The sequence below is a fragment of the Bufo gargarizans genome, chromosome 7, assembly GCF_014858855.1.
Source record: "Bufo gargarizans isolate SCDJY-AF-19 chromosome 7, ASM1485885v1, whole genome shotgun sequence".
In the NCBI taxonomy this organism is placed as follows: domain Eukaryota; kingdom Metazoa; phylum Chordata; class Amphibia; order Anura; family Bufonidae; genus Bufo; species Bufo gargarizans.
This window is the reverse complement of record NC_058086.1, coordinates 34,303,174-34,318,573: the sequence shown is the minus strand read 5'-3', so window position 1 is coordinate 34,318,573 and position 15,400 is coordinate 34,303,174. Positions and strand designations below refer to the sequence as shown.

The 15,400-nt window shown below is 46.4% G+C and overlaps 1 protein-coding gene across 1 annotated transcript; it reads right to left on the bottom strand.

Annotated features, from left to right (window-relative positions):
* Nucleotides 1-4,217: 4,217 nt before the first annotated feature.
* On the bottom strand, nucleotides 4,218-14,381 carry GNG5 (G protein subunit gamma 5). The gene is made up of 3 exons (XM_044301538.1): nucleotides 14,225-14,381; nucleotides 9,181-9,331; nucleotides 4,218-5,324 (listed from the first exon to the last, which is right to left on the bottom strand). Exons 1-2 carry the CDS (start codon nucleotides 14,303-14,305, stop codon nucleotides 9,206-9,208), a joined length of 207 nt encoding a protein of 68 aa, XP_044157473.1. The 5' UTR covers nucleotides 14,306-14,381; the 3' UTR covers nucleotides 4,218-5,324; nucleotides 9,181-9,205.
* Between the last annotated feature and the right edge of the window lie 1,019 nt (nucleotides 14,382-15,400).

The window sequence follows — 15,400 nt, the reverse complement described above, 5'->3', positions numbered from 1 at the left end:
TATTGTTAATGTGTAATTTTTTTTGTAAATCTTTTTCATTTATATTTAATATTTTGGTGTTTTTATTTTTGTAACTTTTTTTTTTTACTAACTTTTAGCCCCCTTAGGGACTAGAACCCTTGTCCTATTCTCCCTGATAGATCTCTATCAGGGTGAATAGGACCTCATACTGTCCCTGCTGCTGTGTGCTTTGTGCACACAGCAGCATGGAGCTTATCATGGCAGCCAGGGCTTCAGTAGCGTCCTGGCTGCCATGGTAACCTATCGGAGCCCCAGCATTACACTGCTGGGGCTCCGATCGGAGGAGCAAGGGAGAGGGGATCCTGGGGGGGGGGGGGGGGGGGCCCTATGCACCACCACTGCTTAATACTGGGGGGGAGGCGCACTGCGCTTAATCTCTAATTTATTCATATACAGGAGGCGGGAGCTGGCTGCCGGCTCCCGACCTCTATGAGCAGTAGCTGCGATCCGCGGCACCTGAGGAGTTAACTGCCGCAGATCGCAGCTACAGCTCATAGAGGTCGGGAGCCGGCTATGTTATTCTGCAGCTCCCGCCTCCTGTATATGAATAAATGAGAGTTTAAGCTTCATTGGTGGAGCAGTGGCCATAGCTCCTCCCCTCCTCTTGTCCCCTGTCCTTTCATTGGCGGCAGCAGCACAGGGGGAGGAGACACTGCTCCTTCTCCCCTGTGCTGCTAAGGGGAACACGGAGAGCGCTGTCAGCAGCGCGATCTGTGTTCCCCATACACTATCGGAATATCGGCAAAATAAATGCTGATACCGATAGCGTTCAAAGTCCTGAATATCGGCCGATAATATCTGTAAATCCGATAATCGGTCGATCCCTAGTGATTATCCATATTGCCTCCTTTGCTGGCTGAATTTATTTTTCCATCACATTCTACACTGCTAGTTTCCATGGTTACGACCATCCTGCAATCCATCAGTGGTGGTTGTGCTTGCACGCTATAGGAAAAAAAATAAAAATATATATGATGGTTTCTCTGGGGACCGGGACCTCATATAGGCTGGTTCTTTTTTCTTTTTATAGTATGCAAGCACAGCAACGCTGATGGATTGCAGGGTGGTCGTAACTAGGAATGAGCGACTCGACTTCAGATGCTTCATCCGAAGTAGATTTGCATAAAACTGTTAGAATACTGTATGGAGCGAGCTCTCCGTACAGTATTAGAATGTATTGGCTCCAATGAGCGGAAGTTATTACTTCGCAAAGACTCGACTTCCAGTAATTTCAGAAATTAATTTCTACTGTAAAAAACACCTTTGTACCGAACTCTGGTTCAGTTCCAAGGTACCACCGCAAAGTAATAACTTCAACTTTTTGGAGTCAGTACATTCTAACACTGTAAAGAGCGCTCACTCCGTACAGTATTCTAACAAAGTTTTAGGCGTATCGACTTCAGATGAAGCATCTGAAGTAGATTCTCTCATCCCTAGTCGTAACCATGGAACTGAGCAATGTATATAATATGATAGAAAAATTAATCCAGCAAAAGTAATATGGATAATAACAATACATTACTAAGTGGTTTGTATTAACTTTCGATACGGTAAGTAAATAGAATTTATTATGTAAGTGACATAACCCCTTTAAAGCAGTTGTCCAGGAATGTCTAACCTTCAGATGATTCCTGCCTCTGCTATGAATTCACACTTACCTGCTCCCCTGCCTCTGTTTGCTGGCTCCTGCAGGGCCATCATCCGGTCTGTGGATTGTTTAATACCTCCTGGGCGTGGTCACCTGCTCGCCGCAGCCAATGACTGGCTTCAGGAGGTGCCTCACTCCTGAAGCCAGTGGTTGGCTGTAGCAAACTGGGTGACCACGCCCAGGAGGAGGTAATCCATGGACCTGCAGGCGAACAAAACCAGAGGCTGAAGGTTAGACATTCCTGGCCAACCCCTTTTATTGGTGTTAGCTATTTGCCATGGTTTAGTAACTTAGAACAAAATACATTTTGGTCTAATCTCAACTACCAATTTAAGGAGTTAGCCTTTTGATTAAGTAAACGTGTTTTATTGAAGACTGTGTAAGGCCATATTCAGATTTGTTGCAATTAAATGCAGTTTCCAGAAATGCATGCATATGCTGCATGCGAACATATCCCAAAAGCTGGGTTTGAATGTTTATTACACCACCTGCAACATTCAGCCATAAAAGGGTTACTTTAACGCATATGTTATCATGCTCAGGGTTAAGTATGTGAGGAGGCCTTACCCTTAGTGTAGCTGTTACCCTGGGTTCAGACCTGAGCGCTCTGTATGCGCGATTGTACCGGCGTTTACAATCGCGCATACAGAGACAAGCGAACACACATTGTCACGCGTTCCCGAAAGTCTATGTACGGGAACGCGCGACAAATGCTGCACAAAAAGCTCAAGAACTTGTTTGAGCGTCGGGCGTTTTACAGCGCGATCGTACGCGCTGTAAAACGCCCAGGTGAGAACCATTCCCATAGGGAATCATTGGTTTCTCCTTGTTGAGCGTTTTACAGCGCGTAGGAACGCGCTGTAAAACGCTCAGGTGTGAACTTAGGGTTAGGCCACGTGAACACATGCAAAATCTGCATTAAATGTGTAGATTAGATGCGGTTTTGCCGCAGATCTCGCCCTTCCATAGAAAAGGGTGCAGTCCACAGCTAAAACCACAAACATAATTGACATGCTACGAATTTGGAAATCTGCACGGCAGGTCAATTTCCGCACAGAAAAAAAAAATCTGCATAGTGTTCATGAGATTTGTGTAGTTTCGTAAGCTTTGCCGGTACCGTAATATGCTGCAGTTTATCCGAATGGTAAAAAAAAAAAAAAGTGCATATTCCACAATGTGTGCAGGTGGCCTTAAAGGGTTTGGCTAAGTTTTACTTGTATCCACAGAAGAAGTGATGTCCAATTGGTTGAGGTCCCCCAAGATCACAAGGACAGTGGTTTTCTGCCGTCCCATATGAATGGAGCATGCGCATTACTGCCCCCTTATCCCAGTGGGACTGCTGGAGATGGCCAAGTACTATCCTACGCTTCTCTTCAGTGGTCCGCTGGTGCAGATCATGTACATTCTTTTCCACAGATTTTCATGCACAAAATCCACAGCGCAGTACGGTACCAGCAACGTTAATGAGATGTTCCAAGTCTCATATACACTGTGCACATTCTGTATACATTGAAATTAACTGCTGCGGCTTTCAAAACGTGCAGCATGTCAATTATTTGCAGAACCATGGCTGTTTTTTTTCCACAGAACTAAATGTGGTTGTTAAAATCCACACCAAAAACAGCATAAGGGCTTATATGCACACAGCTGTTGCCCACAAACAGCAGGTCCGCAATACACAGGCACCGGCCGTGTGCACCCCGCATCATAGATACAGACCCATTCACTTAAATGGGTCTGCAATCCGAGAGATGCTGTGTGGAACGGAGGCACAGATTGGAAGCATTACGGAGCCTTCGCACCACCAAAGTAGCGCATGCACTACTTTGTGGTGCTGACAGTGGGATGCGGATCGCAAACCCCATTCCCAAGTGAATGGGTCAGTGATCTGCATGCGGGTGCCCGTGCGTTGCGGACCGCAGCACAGGGCTCGTGCACACAACAGTGTGCCGGCCGGGCCTAAGGCCTCATGCACGCGGCCATATTGCGTATCACTTAAATGGGTCCACAATTCCAGAGATGCGGAACGGAACACCGGAAGCTCTACAGAGTGCTTCTGTGGCGTTTCTTTGTGTTATTCCGCACAGCAAATAAATATGACATGTCATTTATTGCAAACAGACTTGAATGGGTCCGGCCCGTGCAACTGCGGTCCCCATAGCATGGAACGGATGCACAACATTCGTGTGCATGTGGCCTGAGGCCGAGTTCACACTTCAGTTATTTCCATTAGACATGATCTCCGAGTAGGCTTCACTACTGGTTTTGGCTGACAATAACTGAAGTGTGAACTTGGCCTAAAAAGCGCAGGCATGTGTTTAATTGCATTTTTCATGCAGTTCCGCAGTGTGCAGGTTGCCTAAACATGAAGTGGGCGCGTAACCTTGACCACTGCTCCATTCATAAGGGGACACACACAGCACCTCCATTCTGGTCACTGGTGATCCGTGTGGATAAGGGGATACATTTAAAACTTGGCAGAACTCCTCTAATGCATGCTAGGAGTTGTAGTTCCACCGATATAGATGAACCTGAGACAAGATGCGTATGTGGTTAGACATTTTAATTACTTTCTTTGAGCGTAGAAACATTTCACATGTTAAAAATCCACAAATACTCTGCATCAACATAAAATGTAGACTTCCGGGACAATTTGCCACAAACAGTTATGTTTTACTGAAGTTTTTTTTTTTTTTTGCTGGTTACAATGAGATTAATATATATATATATATATATTTGTGTAAGCTCTGAGAAAACCGATACAGAACTGTCCCCCGATAGCACTGCCTGGTAGGACACCAAATTACAGGGAAGCCATGTAAGGGCTAAACCCTACTTTTTAAAAACTTTCCTACAGCCTCTATAAAAGGAGATATTTTATTATGTGCATCCGCTATCTAATATTTCAAATCAAGGTCATCATTACAGAAACCTAGATTTTTTTTTTATTATTTTGCTTCCCTTCTAGATTTAAGATTTCAAATCACATTAAAATGGTTCTTTAATTTCTCTAGTCATGGTAGATTAAGTCTACGACCACGCGGTGCAGCCATGCTGTGGTCGACCACGGCTGCGGTTGTACGGGTCTAATTAAGCTAATGAGACCGCACTGTTCAGTGGGTCTGTATTGTTACTAGTCGTGCGGTATTGAAGGTGCCATGCGGCCATTAACAATGCAGACCGGCTATGCAGGGAGGTCTTCATTAGTTCAGCTGTGGCCCTACTTAACAGCAGCACGGCCGCATCCTGAACGCCCCATGAGCACGCATTGTGTGGTCGTAGCCCTTATTCAGACAGGCCTCCCGAAATCCACCTGAATCAAGCGTAAATCAGCACAGCCAGCAGAGGTCAGATCAGTTGAACTGCGAGAGATGCAGACATAACATGGATTCTAAAAGTCGACCAAAAAGGCGCTACGTAAACCCAGGCAAATATAAAAGGAAACATTTATTGTGATTAGTCACCAGTGTAGAAAACTGATTTTTTTCTGTTAAAATGATAAGAAACGCAAATCACTGCAAGTAGCTCACAACGGAGAGGTAGATGTTACATTTTCGGTGCTGGACATGTACAGTAGAAAACTTGGCACATCCCATGGGTCAGCTTTGTAGAGTTACGTCGAGCGAATGGTCATCCAGCTAAAAGTTAATTAAATCTGTAGAGAATTGGTGAAAGAAAATCAGAATCATCATATGGGAACAGTATTTACCTAAATGTCCTTGATCATAACGATACCATGTGTAGAGGAGCTGAACAGCCTCCATATGCAGGAGCCCTAAACAAAGATTCTTTTAACTGATGACCTATCCTCTGGATAGGTCCCGAGTATCTGAGCATAGTCAATCAGCTGTTTGAGAAGGAACCGACAGGCCTGTAAATCACAAGGCCTTCTCTCTGCTGACCAAGCACAGCGCTGCACATTGTATAGTGGCCGTGCTTGGCATCACAGCTCAGCCCGAGTAATTTTTTTGTTCATGTGTTTGTAACTAGGCAAATGTATGAGCTTTACAATTCACTTACTTTATCTCCATTTGCTTCTTTCTAAGATTTTACTGAGGGTCACATGACCTGTGATGTCAGCTTCTCTCCCTGCCCCGATGATGTTTGGTGCACAAGCCTGAGAGAGCAAATACGAGTCTGTACAGAAGACATCACCGTGCTGGCCACGCACCCTGCACTGCCCTCTGCTCTCTCCCTGGATTCTTAAAGGGTTTCTGTCACCGGAAAAATAGGTATTAAGGTGGCTGATATTAGTGATGTGCTAATGTCAGCTGAACATAACTATATTAGTTCCATCTGACTGTCTGCCGCTGTTAAAAAAAAGTTCCTTTTTTTATTTTTATAATATGCTAATTAGCCTCTAGGAGCAGGGGGGGGGGGGCGGGGTTGCACCTGCTCCTAGAGGTTCCCTTCTCCCACCTCTAGCCACGCCCTGCTACACTAGATTGACAGGGGCAGGCATCGTTGGTCTTGCCCTGTCTTCAGTGTAAGTCTCGCTCCATTCAGTATTCAGCGCAGGCGCAGTGAGTGAAGGGCGCTCGCCGGCTGCCAGCTTCCTCACTGCGCCAAATACTGAACGGCGCGAGATTTACACTGCAGACAGGGCCGGAGGTAGAAGACCAACGATGCCTACCCCTGTCAACCTAGCATAGCAGGGCGTGGCCAGAGGTGGGAGAACGGAGCCTCTAGGACAGGCATGGCCAACCTGTGGCTCTCCAACTGTTGTAATACTACAATTCCCACCATGCCCTGCTGTAGGCCGATAGCAGCCTGGGCATGCTGGGAGTTGTAGTTTTGTAACATCTGGAGAGCCTCAGGTTGGCCATCCCTGCTCAACGCCCCCCCCCCCCCCCCCAGCTCCTAGATGCTAATTAGCATATTATAAAAGTTTGTTTTTCCTCAATAACGGCACCAGGCAGTGAGCTGGCACTAATATAGTTATGTTCAGCTGACATTAGCAAATCGCTAATGTCAGCCACCTTAATATCCATTTTTTAGGCGACAAACCATTTAACCCCTTCAGCAGCAGACTCAGGGCTGAAGGCTTTACTGAGTAGCTGCAGGCAGTGAGTAGACAAATGCTGGGCACAGGAGCTTACAGTAGTTCTGCAGAGCATTACATAAGAACAGGTAGGGGGAAGATCCTGTATGTATCAGCAGTGTCATTATACAGCTGGGACTTGTAGTCCTACACATACAACATACTGCTGAGTCTCCCAGCAAGCAGACCCGTCACTCAGGGCAGCGCTTGTATTCCCTCCCTTTGCAGAGTAGGGGCCGATATTGTTGTTATTGCAGGTAAACAAAGGGCCAGAAGAGAACCAGGGAAATGAGAAAAAAATTATTATTATTTTTTGCAAAAAACTTAGCTATACATTTCTGACAATCAGAGTTACAGTGCTATATATATGTATTTTTTCATAACTCTGACAACCCTTTATGGTCAATTCCACAGAGCGAGACCTCTTGCACAGGGGCGTTGTGCGGCTGTTCCATGCATTGGGGACCGCAATTTGGAGTCCAACGCACGGGCAACATCCATGCAGCAGCCGGGACGGATTAAGACCCATTTAACTTAAACGGGTCCGTGATTCGTCCGCACAGCCCAAAAAAAAAAAAAATAGAACATGTTCAAGTGAATGGGTCTGCAACCATGATGCGGGAAGCACACGTTTGCGGGTCGCAATATGGCCACGTGCATGAGGCCTTATAATGATTTATAATGCTGTGTGTTGCTTCCTGACCTCTGCTGTACTGACGCCATTACACGAGTACGGTTCAGTACAGCTGGGTTCAGGCAGCAACATACCGCATTATAAAATCATTGTAACGCCATGAGTTTGTATCACAGGAACAGGATTCAGTCAGGGGGGGGGGTTTATCTCCTTGAGAACAAAGGATCAGGCATGTAGAAATTCAACATACCCACCTCTTCCCCTATCTCTGCCACTGGTGTCAGGACACCGGGACCCTATTAGATAACTGGCTAATGTCCATGGTGGTGTCCCAATTGCACCAACAGCAGACGTAAGGGTCAAGAAGAATTATGCATACTAAAAAGGTGCTACCAACCACCAAGTAAAACAAACAAAACACTCCTTTATTGGGTGGTCACATCTTCTATTGGGCAGCCAACATCATCCTCTGGAAACGGGACGTAATGATGGATCATTGATCCCCTTTCACTTTGCATCGGGCCTCGTGAATACCACTTTAATCAAGCACTGATCGACAGGCAGAGTCATTTATTTACTACCCAGCACCCGCCCATATAAAAAGACTCTTCCATTTCAACATGCCTGATCCCTTCATCCCATATAAGATAAGCAGCTGCCAGGTGTCGCTGCACATTCCCCTCTCTCCATTAAAGGGGGACAAAGTGGGATCCACCTGCAATGAAGTATAGTTACTCACCTAACAATTCCCACAATGCTGCTTTGGTTCTCCCGGCAGGGCTCCATTTACTCAGATCATGTGGACAACATGTGAGCACTGCAGCCAATCACTGGCCCCAGCAGTGAACCGACTGAAGGGTCCAGCGACTGGCTGCAGTGGTCACGGGTTGTCGAAGTGACATCACTGCTGCAGTCGGACAAACAGAGCCCTGACGGAAGAAATGGAGTAACTGGCGTTGGGTGAGTAAAGATCTATACTTTACTGCAGGTGGATCGCATGTGCCATCGCGTTTTCTCCTGAAACACGACAACCCCTGTAAGTCACGTGCACCAGCTACTGAAGGTGGACAGGTCCAATATTCTTGCATTGTCCTACCCAGTGCCCTTTTCAAGGACATCTCTAGGATCTAGTGAAAGTACCGTTACAATTGCGGCAGAGGATTCATGCAGGCAGTTCTGTTGCCAGATGCAAACTGATGGCATTTGTCAGACGGATCCGGATCTGTCTGACAAATGCATTGAAATACTGGATCCGTCTCTCCGGTGTCATTCGGAATAACGGATCCGGTATTTATTTATTTTTTGCATTTTTAAAGATCTGCACATGCGCAGACAGTAAAACCGGATCTGTTTTGCCGGAAAACTTAATGCCGGATCCGGCACTAATACATTTCAATGGATTTTTGGCCGGAGAGAAAACTGCGGCATGCTGCGCTATTTTCTCCGGCCAAAAAACGTAAGAGGGACTGAACTGATGCATCCTGAATGGAATTCTCTCCATTCATAATGCATTAGGATAAAAATCAGTTTCCCCCCCCCCCCCCCCCCCCCCCCGGTATTGAGCCCCTGTGACAGAACTCAATACCGGAAAATAATAGGCTGGTGCAGGGCTGGCCAGCCTGTGGCTCTCCAGCTGTTGTAAAACTACAACTCCCACCATGCCCTGCTGTAGGTTGATAGCTGTAGGCAGACTGGGCATGTTGGGAGTTGTAGTTTTGCAACAGCTGGAGAGCCGCAGGTTGGCCATCCCTGGGCTAGTGTGAAAGTACCCCAAGCCTATGTTATACCAGCTGCACGTGTTAAAAAAATAAAATAAAATCACAGGAGTCAACTTACCATCGGGAAAAAATAAAATAAAAATTTACAGAAAAGAGCAAACTTTCGGAGGTCGGAAAGGATTTGTGCTCGAAGAGATTCCAGTTAGTAAGGGATCGTGTTGTGCGTTCTGCATACAGAACTGCTTCAGATCAGCGGCCGCCTGAGAAACCTGCAAAATACAAAAAGACATTAGTTGGCTCACTTGGCACCAGAATTCTCATGCCCATGCTGTGCGCCACATTTACTGAGCGTTTCAGACACTATTGGCACCCAGCTTGGCAAATCTGCACGGCACAATATGAAAGGGGTGTGGCTTCATGGAATGGGCGTGGTTTATGTTGCACCACTGTGTATAACTGCGGCAGAACTCTGGCCGCGATTGGATGACCTGGTAAGTGACAGCACAGCGAATGTGCCCGCGTCCTTACCACCGCCCTGGTGTACAGCAGGTTCCATCAATGTTGCACAGGCAAGTGCCAGGGCGGAGACACCCAAACCTTTGTAATGGCTCAGTCATTCAGAAAACCCCTTCAACAGTAAGTACAAGGCCCCTTTCACACGGGCGAGATTTCCGCGCGGGTGCGATGCGCGAGTTGAACGCATTGCACCCGCACTGAATCCTGACCCATTCATTTCTATGGGGCTGTTCATATGAGCAGTGATTTTCACGCATCACTTATGCGTTGCGTGAAAATCGCAGCATGTTCTATATTCAGCGTTTTTCACGTAACGCAGGCCCCATAGAAATGAATGGGGTTGCGTGAAAATCGCAAGCATCCGCAAGCAAGTGCGGATGCGGTGCGATTTCCACGCATGGGTTCTAGGTGACAGTCTATTCACTGTATTATTTTCCCTTATAACATGGTTATAAGGGAAAATAATAGCATTCTGACTACAGAATGCTTAGTATAATAGTGCTGGGAGGGTTAAAAAAATAAAAAAAAGTTAACTCACCTTATCCCCATGATCGCCTAGTTCCCGGTCGGTCTGTTCTTTAGCTGTGGCTAAAGGACCTGTGGTGATGTCAGATCACATGCTCCATCACCATGGTGATGGACCATGTGATTGGAGCATGTGATCTGACATCACCAAAGGTCATTCAGCCGACAGCTAAAGAACAGACCGGGATCTACACGATCATGGGGATAAGGCGAGTTAACTTTTTTATTTTTTTTAACCCTTCCAGCGCTATTATACTAAGCATTCTGTATTCAGAATGCTATTATTTTCCCTTATAACCCTGTTATAAGGGAAAATAATACAATCTTCAGAACATCAATCCCAAGCCCGAACTTCTGTGAAGAAGTTCAGGTTTGGGTACCAAACATGCGCGATTTTTCTCACGCGAGTGCAAAACGCATTACAATGTTTTGCACCCGCACATTTTTCCGCAACGCCCGTGTGAAACCAGCCCAAGGTTTTCCTGTTTTTCCACCAGGATTTGCCTTTTTCGGAATTTCGTGTCAATGTTGGAAACCAGCTTTGACTCATAAGATTTGGTAATCAGGATCCATTTGCTTATACGCGTTTTATAGGCCGAATGTAATCTCTGCACTTTTGTTAAATAATATATATATATATATATATATATATATATATATATATATATATATATATATATATATATATACACACATATATATATACATATACACACACACACACACACACACTATTTAGACAAAAGTATTGGGAAACCAACAGGAGCTTTTAAGACTCCCCATTCTAATTTCATAGGCATTAAAAGGAATGTGTCATCAGAAAATTACCTATTATTTATATCACATTTTTAAAGAGTTTTTTATGTTATTTCTAATTTTCCATGTCAATATCTATAGGTAAACAAAAAATATAAAATCTTGCAGTTTTCGCATCTTCTTATCTGTCATTCTAATCCAGCCTGTAACGATATAGCCTCTGTGTATAGATAAGACAGGACCCACCATTCACAATAGGCGATTGTCTTAGGCTACTTTCACACTTGCGTTGTTGGATTTCCGGCGGGCAGTACCGTATGCAAACGGATAGCATTTGTTTCCGGATCCGTCTGACAAATGCATGGAAACACCGGATCCGTCTCTCCGGTGTCATCTGGAAAAACTAATCCAGTATTCATTTTTTTTTCCACATTTTTAAAGGTTTGTGCATGTGCAGGCCCAAAAACCGGATCCGGCTTTCTGGAACACTTGGTACCGCATTAATACATTTCAATGGAAATGTTACAGAATTTTGGCCGCATGCTGCGGTATTTTCTCCAGCCAAATACCATAAGAGTGACTGAACTGATGCATACTGAACGGATTTCTCTCCATTCAGAATGCATTAGGATAAAACTGGAGCGTTTTTTTTCCCGGTGTTGAGCCCCTAGGACGGAACTCAATACTGGAAAGCTTTAACGCTAGTGTGAAAAGTAGCCTCTGTTGTATTTCGCCCTGCCGCTGTTGGATGGGGTTGAGGGCCGGACTCTGTGCCGCCATTCCCCTATGGACCTTGCTTACTGCACCGGGGCACAGTCATGCTGGAACAGAAAAGAGCCCCCCCCAAACTGTCCTCAAAGTTGGAAGCATACAATATTCCAAAACGTCTTAGACCTGTATAACACTGACCGACCAGCAATATGGCAGTGTAATACCGCTGCCGATGACCTAGCAAACACTAGTTCACCGGGCAATCGCATCTTTTACGCAGGCACAGTGATCATAGTTTTCCAGCGGCAGATTGTGCCGTCTAATCACGCTCCGCTGCTGGCGAATAATGATCCTGAACGGGGACGAGCAATGGCATGAGCGATCACTCCTTCTCATACTGTGGAGGAGATCTCTGCATGCAATTGCTGCGGTCTCCTCCACCGACGAGCAGGCGATTGAAAGGAACGCTTCTATCCCGACAAGGCTCATCTGCCAGTGTAATACGGCGAAGAGTTAAGATTTCTCTTCATTGGAACTCAGGCTGGGTTCACACGCGTTCCTACGCACTGTAAAACGCTCAACAAGGAGAAACCAATGCTTCCCTATGGGAATGGTTCTCACCTGGGCGTTTTACAGCGCGTACGATCGCGCTGTAAAACGCCTGACGCCCCAAGAAGTACATGAGCTTCTTTGGGGCGTCTTGTCGCACGTTCCCGTACATAGACTTTCGGGAACGCGCGACAACGGGCCTTCGCTTGTCTCTGTATGCGCGATTGCAAACGCCCGTACAATCGTGCATACAGAGCGCTCCATTGCGAACGCTCAGGTGTGAACCCAGCGTAAGAGGCCGCGACCCCTGAAAAACACCCGGTGTCATTACCCCTCCTCCACCAGACTGAACAGCTGGCACAGTGATAGGCAACGTTCTCCACCTCGCACCTGCACCACTGCGCCAAGTAACGGTGCAAGAGGGCAACTGCGCCGCTTAGAAAGCATAGCAGTGCATGCACAGTCTGCCTGTGCGTTGCTACTTGTAGCAATGGCATAGGCCTGAGATGGGGGGGGACCAGTCGAGATGTCCTGCCCTGTCAATCCTGGAGGGGGCAGTCTCTCGAGCAGCCGGGCCAGACGCTCACCACTCAAGGAAGGAGGACGATTTCTGACCAAATTCCTTTTGCACTAATCAATTTGCTCGTCTCTAGTCGGGAGAATTACTCCATGTACGCTTCGGACGGACGCCAAGTATAAAGATCTGTATACATTTTCTCCGTATTTCTGTATGGGAAACGCAGCGGAGTGCACGGGGGAGGTACATAACATATACTGGCCTGACAGAAGCTTAAAGGGGTATTCTGGTTGTTAATAGTTATCCCCCATCTACAGGATAGGGGATAACTATTAGGGACAACAGTAGGACCCCTGCAACGAACAGAACGGCCGCTCCATTTCTACGGGAGTTCCGGAGATAGCCGAGCACGTGCTTCTATTTCCAGAACCCCCAAATAAATAGTGCGGCCGCTCTTCATTTCAGGGGGTGCGGAGACCCGTGCTCAGGATCGGTGGGGGCAGGGACGCCAACCATCCGGAAATTTATGTACAGTCCTTAATAAAAGGCGGCTTGTTTCCTGTGTCTGTCAAAAAAATATATATATAAAAAAATATATATATTTTTTTTTTTAGGCTGGTGGTACACTAGATTATTTTGGCGGTAATTTTCATTATTTTACAGCTCGCAGTCCATTCTGGTGATTAAGCGTTATCAGTATATTGCGCGATAGACGTGTATTACTTATAGTCTATCATTTAGTACGGTTTTCCAATTTGTCTGTATATAATATTGTCTGTCTGTGATTTTGGGTTATGTTGTCGACACTATGATAGAAGCGCCTATTGTTGTCCGCGGAGAAGAATAGGACATGCTCCATCTCTACATTTACTGTGGGGCCGCCGAACGGAGCTACGGATGCGGACAGCACAGGAATGTACGGGTCTGCACCTGTTCCGCAATTATGCGGACCCAGAAATACGGTAAAGGCCGCGCTTTTGGTCTCCATCAGGTTACTGGGGGCCCATGGAAACGACGCGCATGCCGGGAGACACTGCAAACCAATCCGCTCTTAGCCTACATGCACACGACTATGTGTTTTGCGGTCTGCAAATTGCAGATCCGCAAAAAAAAAAAAAAAAAAAAAAAAATTATATATATATAAAATTACATCCGTATGCCATCCGTTTTTTTTTTTTTTTTTTGGTGGATCCATTGTAACAATGCCTAAAACAGACAATGTTCTATATTTTTTTTTTTTTGCATGGCTACGGAACGGACATACTGATGCGGATAGCACACCGTGTGCTGTCCGCATTTTTTGCAGACCCATTGAAATGAATGAGTTCGCATCCTAGCCGCAAAAAAAAAAACACGGAACAGACACAAAATACGTTCGTGTGCACGAGGCCTTAGGACCTGCTATACAAACAAGTGCATAGAAAATCTATCCTAAGTGCAAACACAAGGAGGACTGGAGCAGCACACACCGCCCTATGGCACAGCTCAGCACAGAGCGCCCCTCCCCCACCCCCGGGAGGAAGTTTGTGGGGTCTCCCTCCAATTCTTGGAATTCGCTCTTATATTCGGAGGCTGCTCTCCCTCTCACCTTCACCCGGTTGATGCCGGCCTCCACCCGCAGCTGCTGCACCACCTTCTTCATAGCGGACACGTTCGCTGTCGCCGACATGTTGGCTGCTAAACTTTCCGCCCAACTTTTCCGCTGTGTATCTCTTCACAAGCAGAAGCTAGGGGCCGCGCATGCGCTTTAGTGCCCCCCCCCCCCCCCAGCGGAGGGACAGGGGCGGGGCGGGGCGCGCCACCGACTCCAAGGCGTCGGGGCCGCGCAAATGGGAGGGGCAGGAAGGGCGGGAAATGATAATGGTGTTGTTGTTTCTCGTTTCCTGAGAGACTTTTTTGTCGTCTGTCATGAGGGCAGATAGGAGCGAGCTTCCCCGGCAGAAATAGGATCTGCCTGCAGTTATTTATTTATAGACCGAGGAGCTTCGGTGCCAGATAATCCTCTGTGGTGGGGAGGACATTTTTTTAAGTGAAAGTAGTAATAAAATAAAATTATTGTATAAAAAAAAATGTCTGCCAGTGCTACGTTTAATGATGCAGCGAACTCCTTATTTTCCGGTAGCTTCCTGGACTTTCCAGGTGATGTGTATTAATGCCTCTTGCACGCGAACGTTGTCGTTGTGCATCCGTTCCGTGCATTGATAATGCACGGGCGGCGGCCAGGATGGATCCGTGATCTGTCCGCACCACAAAAAATAGAACAAGTTCTATTTTTTTTGCGGTGCCGAGGCACGGACAGAAAGACCACGGACGCACTCCGTAGTGCTTCCGTGGGGTTCCGTTCCGCATGTCCGTGATTGTGGACCCATTCAAGTGAATGGGTCCGTATCCGTGATGCAGAGTGCATATGGGTCCGGTGCCTATTGTGGGCCGCAATATGGCTGCGGGCACACAACATTCGTGTGCAAGAGGCCTAAGGGCTCATGCGCACAACCTTATTTTCTTTCTTTGTCCGTTTCTTTTTTTTTTTTTCGCAGCTTGTATGTGGAACCATTCACTTCAATGGGTCTGCAAAAAACACGAATGACAGTGTGCATTCCGTTTCCGTATGTCCACAAGTCCGTTCCGCAAAAAAATAAAACATGTCCTATTCTTGGACAGGCATTGTTACTAGGGATGAGCAAATCGACTTCAGATGCTTTGCATAAACTCCGTTTTATTACTGTACAAAGGGGGAGCTCCGTACAGTATTAGAATGTATTGG

Coding starts and splice junctions, on each gene's coding strand:
- GNG5 (XM_044301538.1), bottom strand. CDS start 14,305: ATGTCGGCGACAGCGAACGTGTCCGCTATGAAGAAGGTGGTGCAGCAG. Junction 9,332..14,224: donor CCGGCATCAACCGGGTGAAG/GTGAGAGGGAGA, acceptor TGTATTTTGCAG/GTTTCTCAGGCGGCCGCTGA.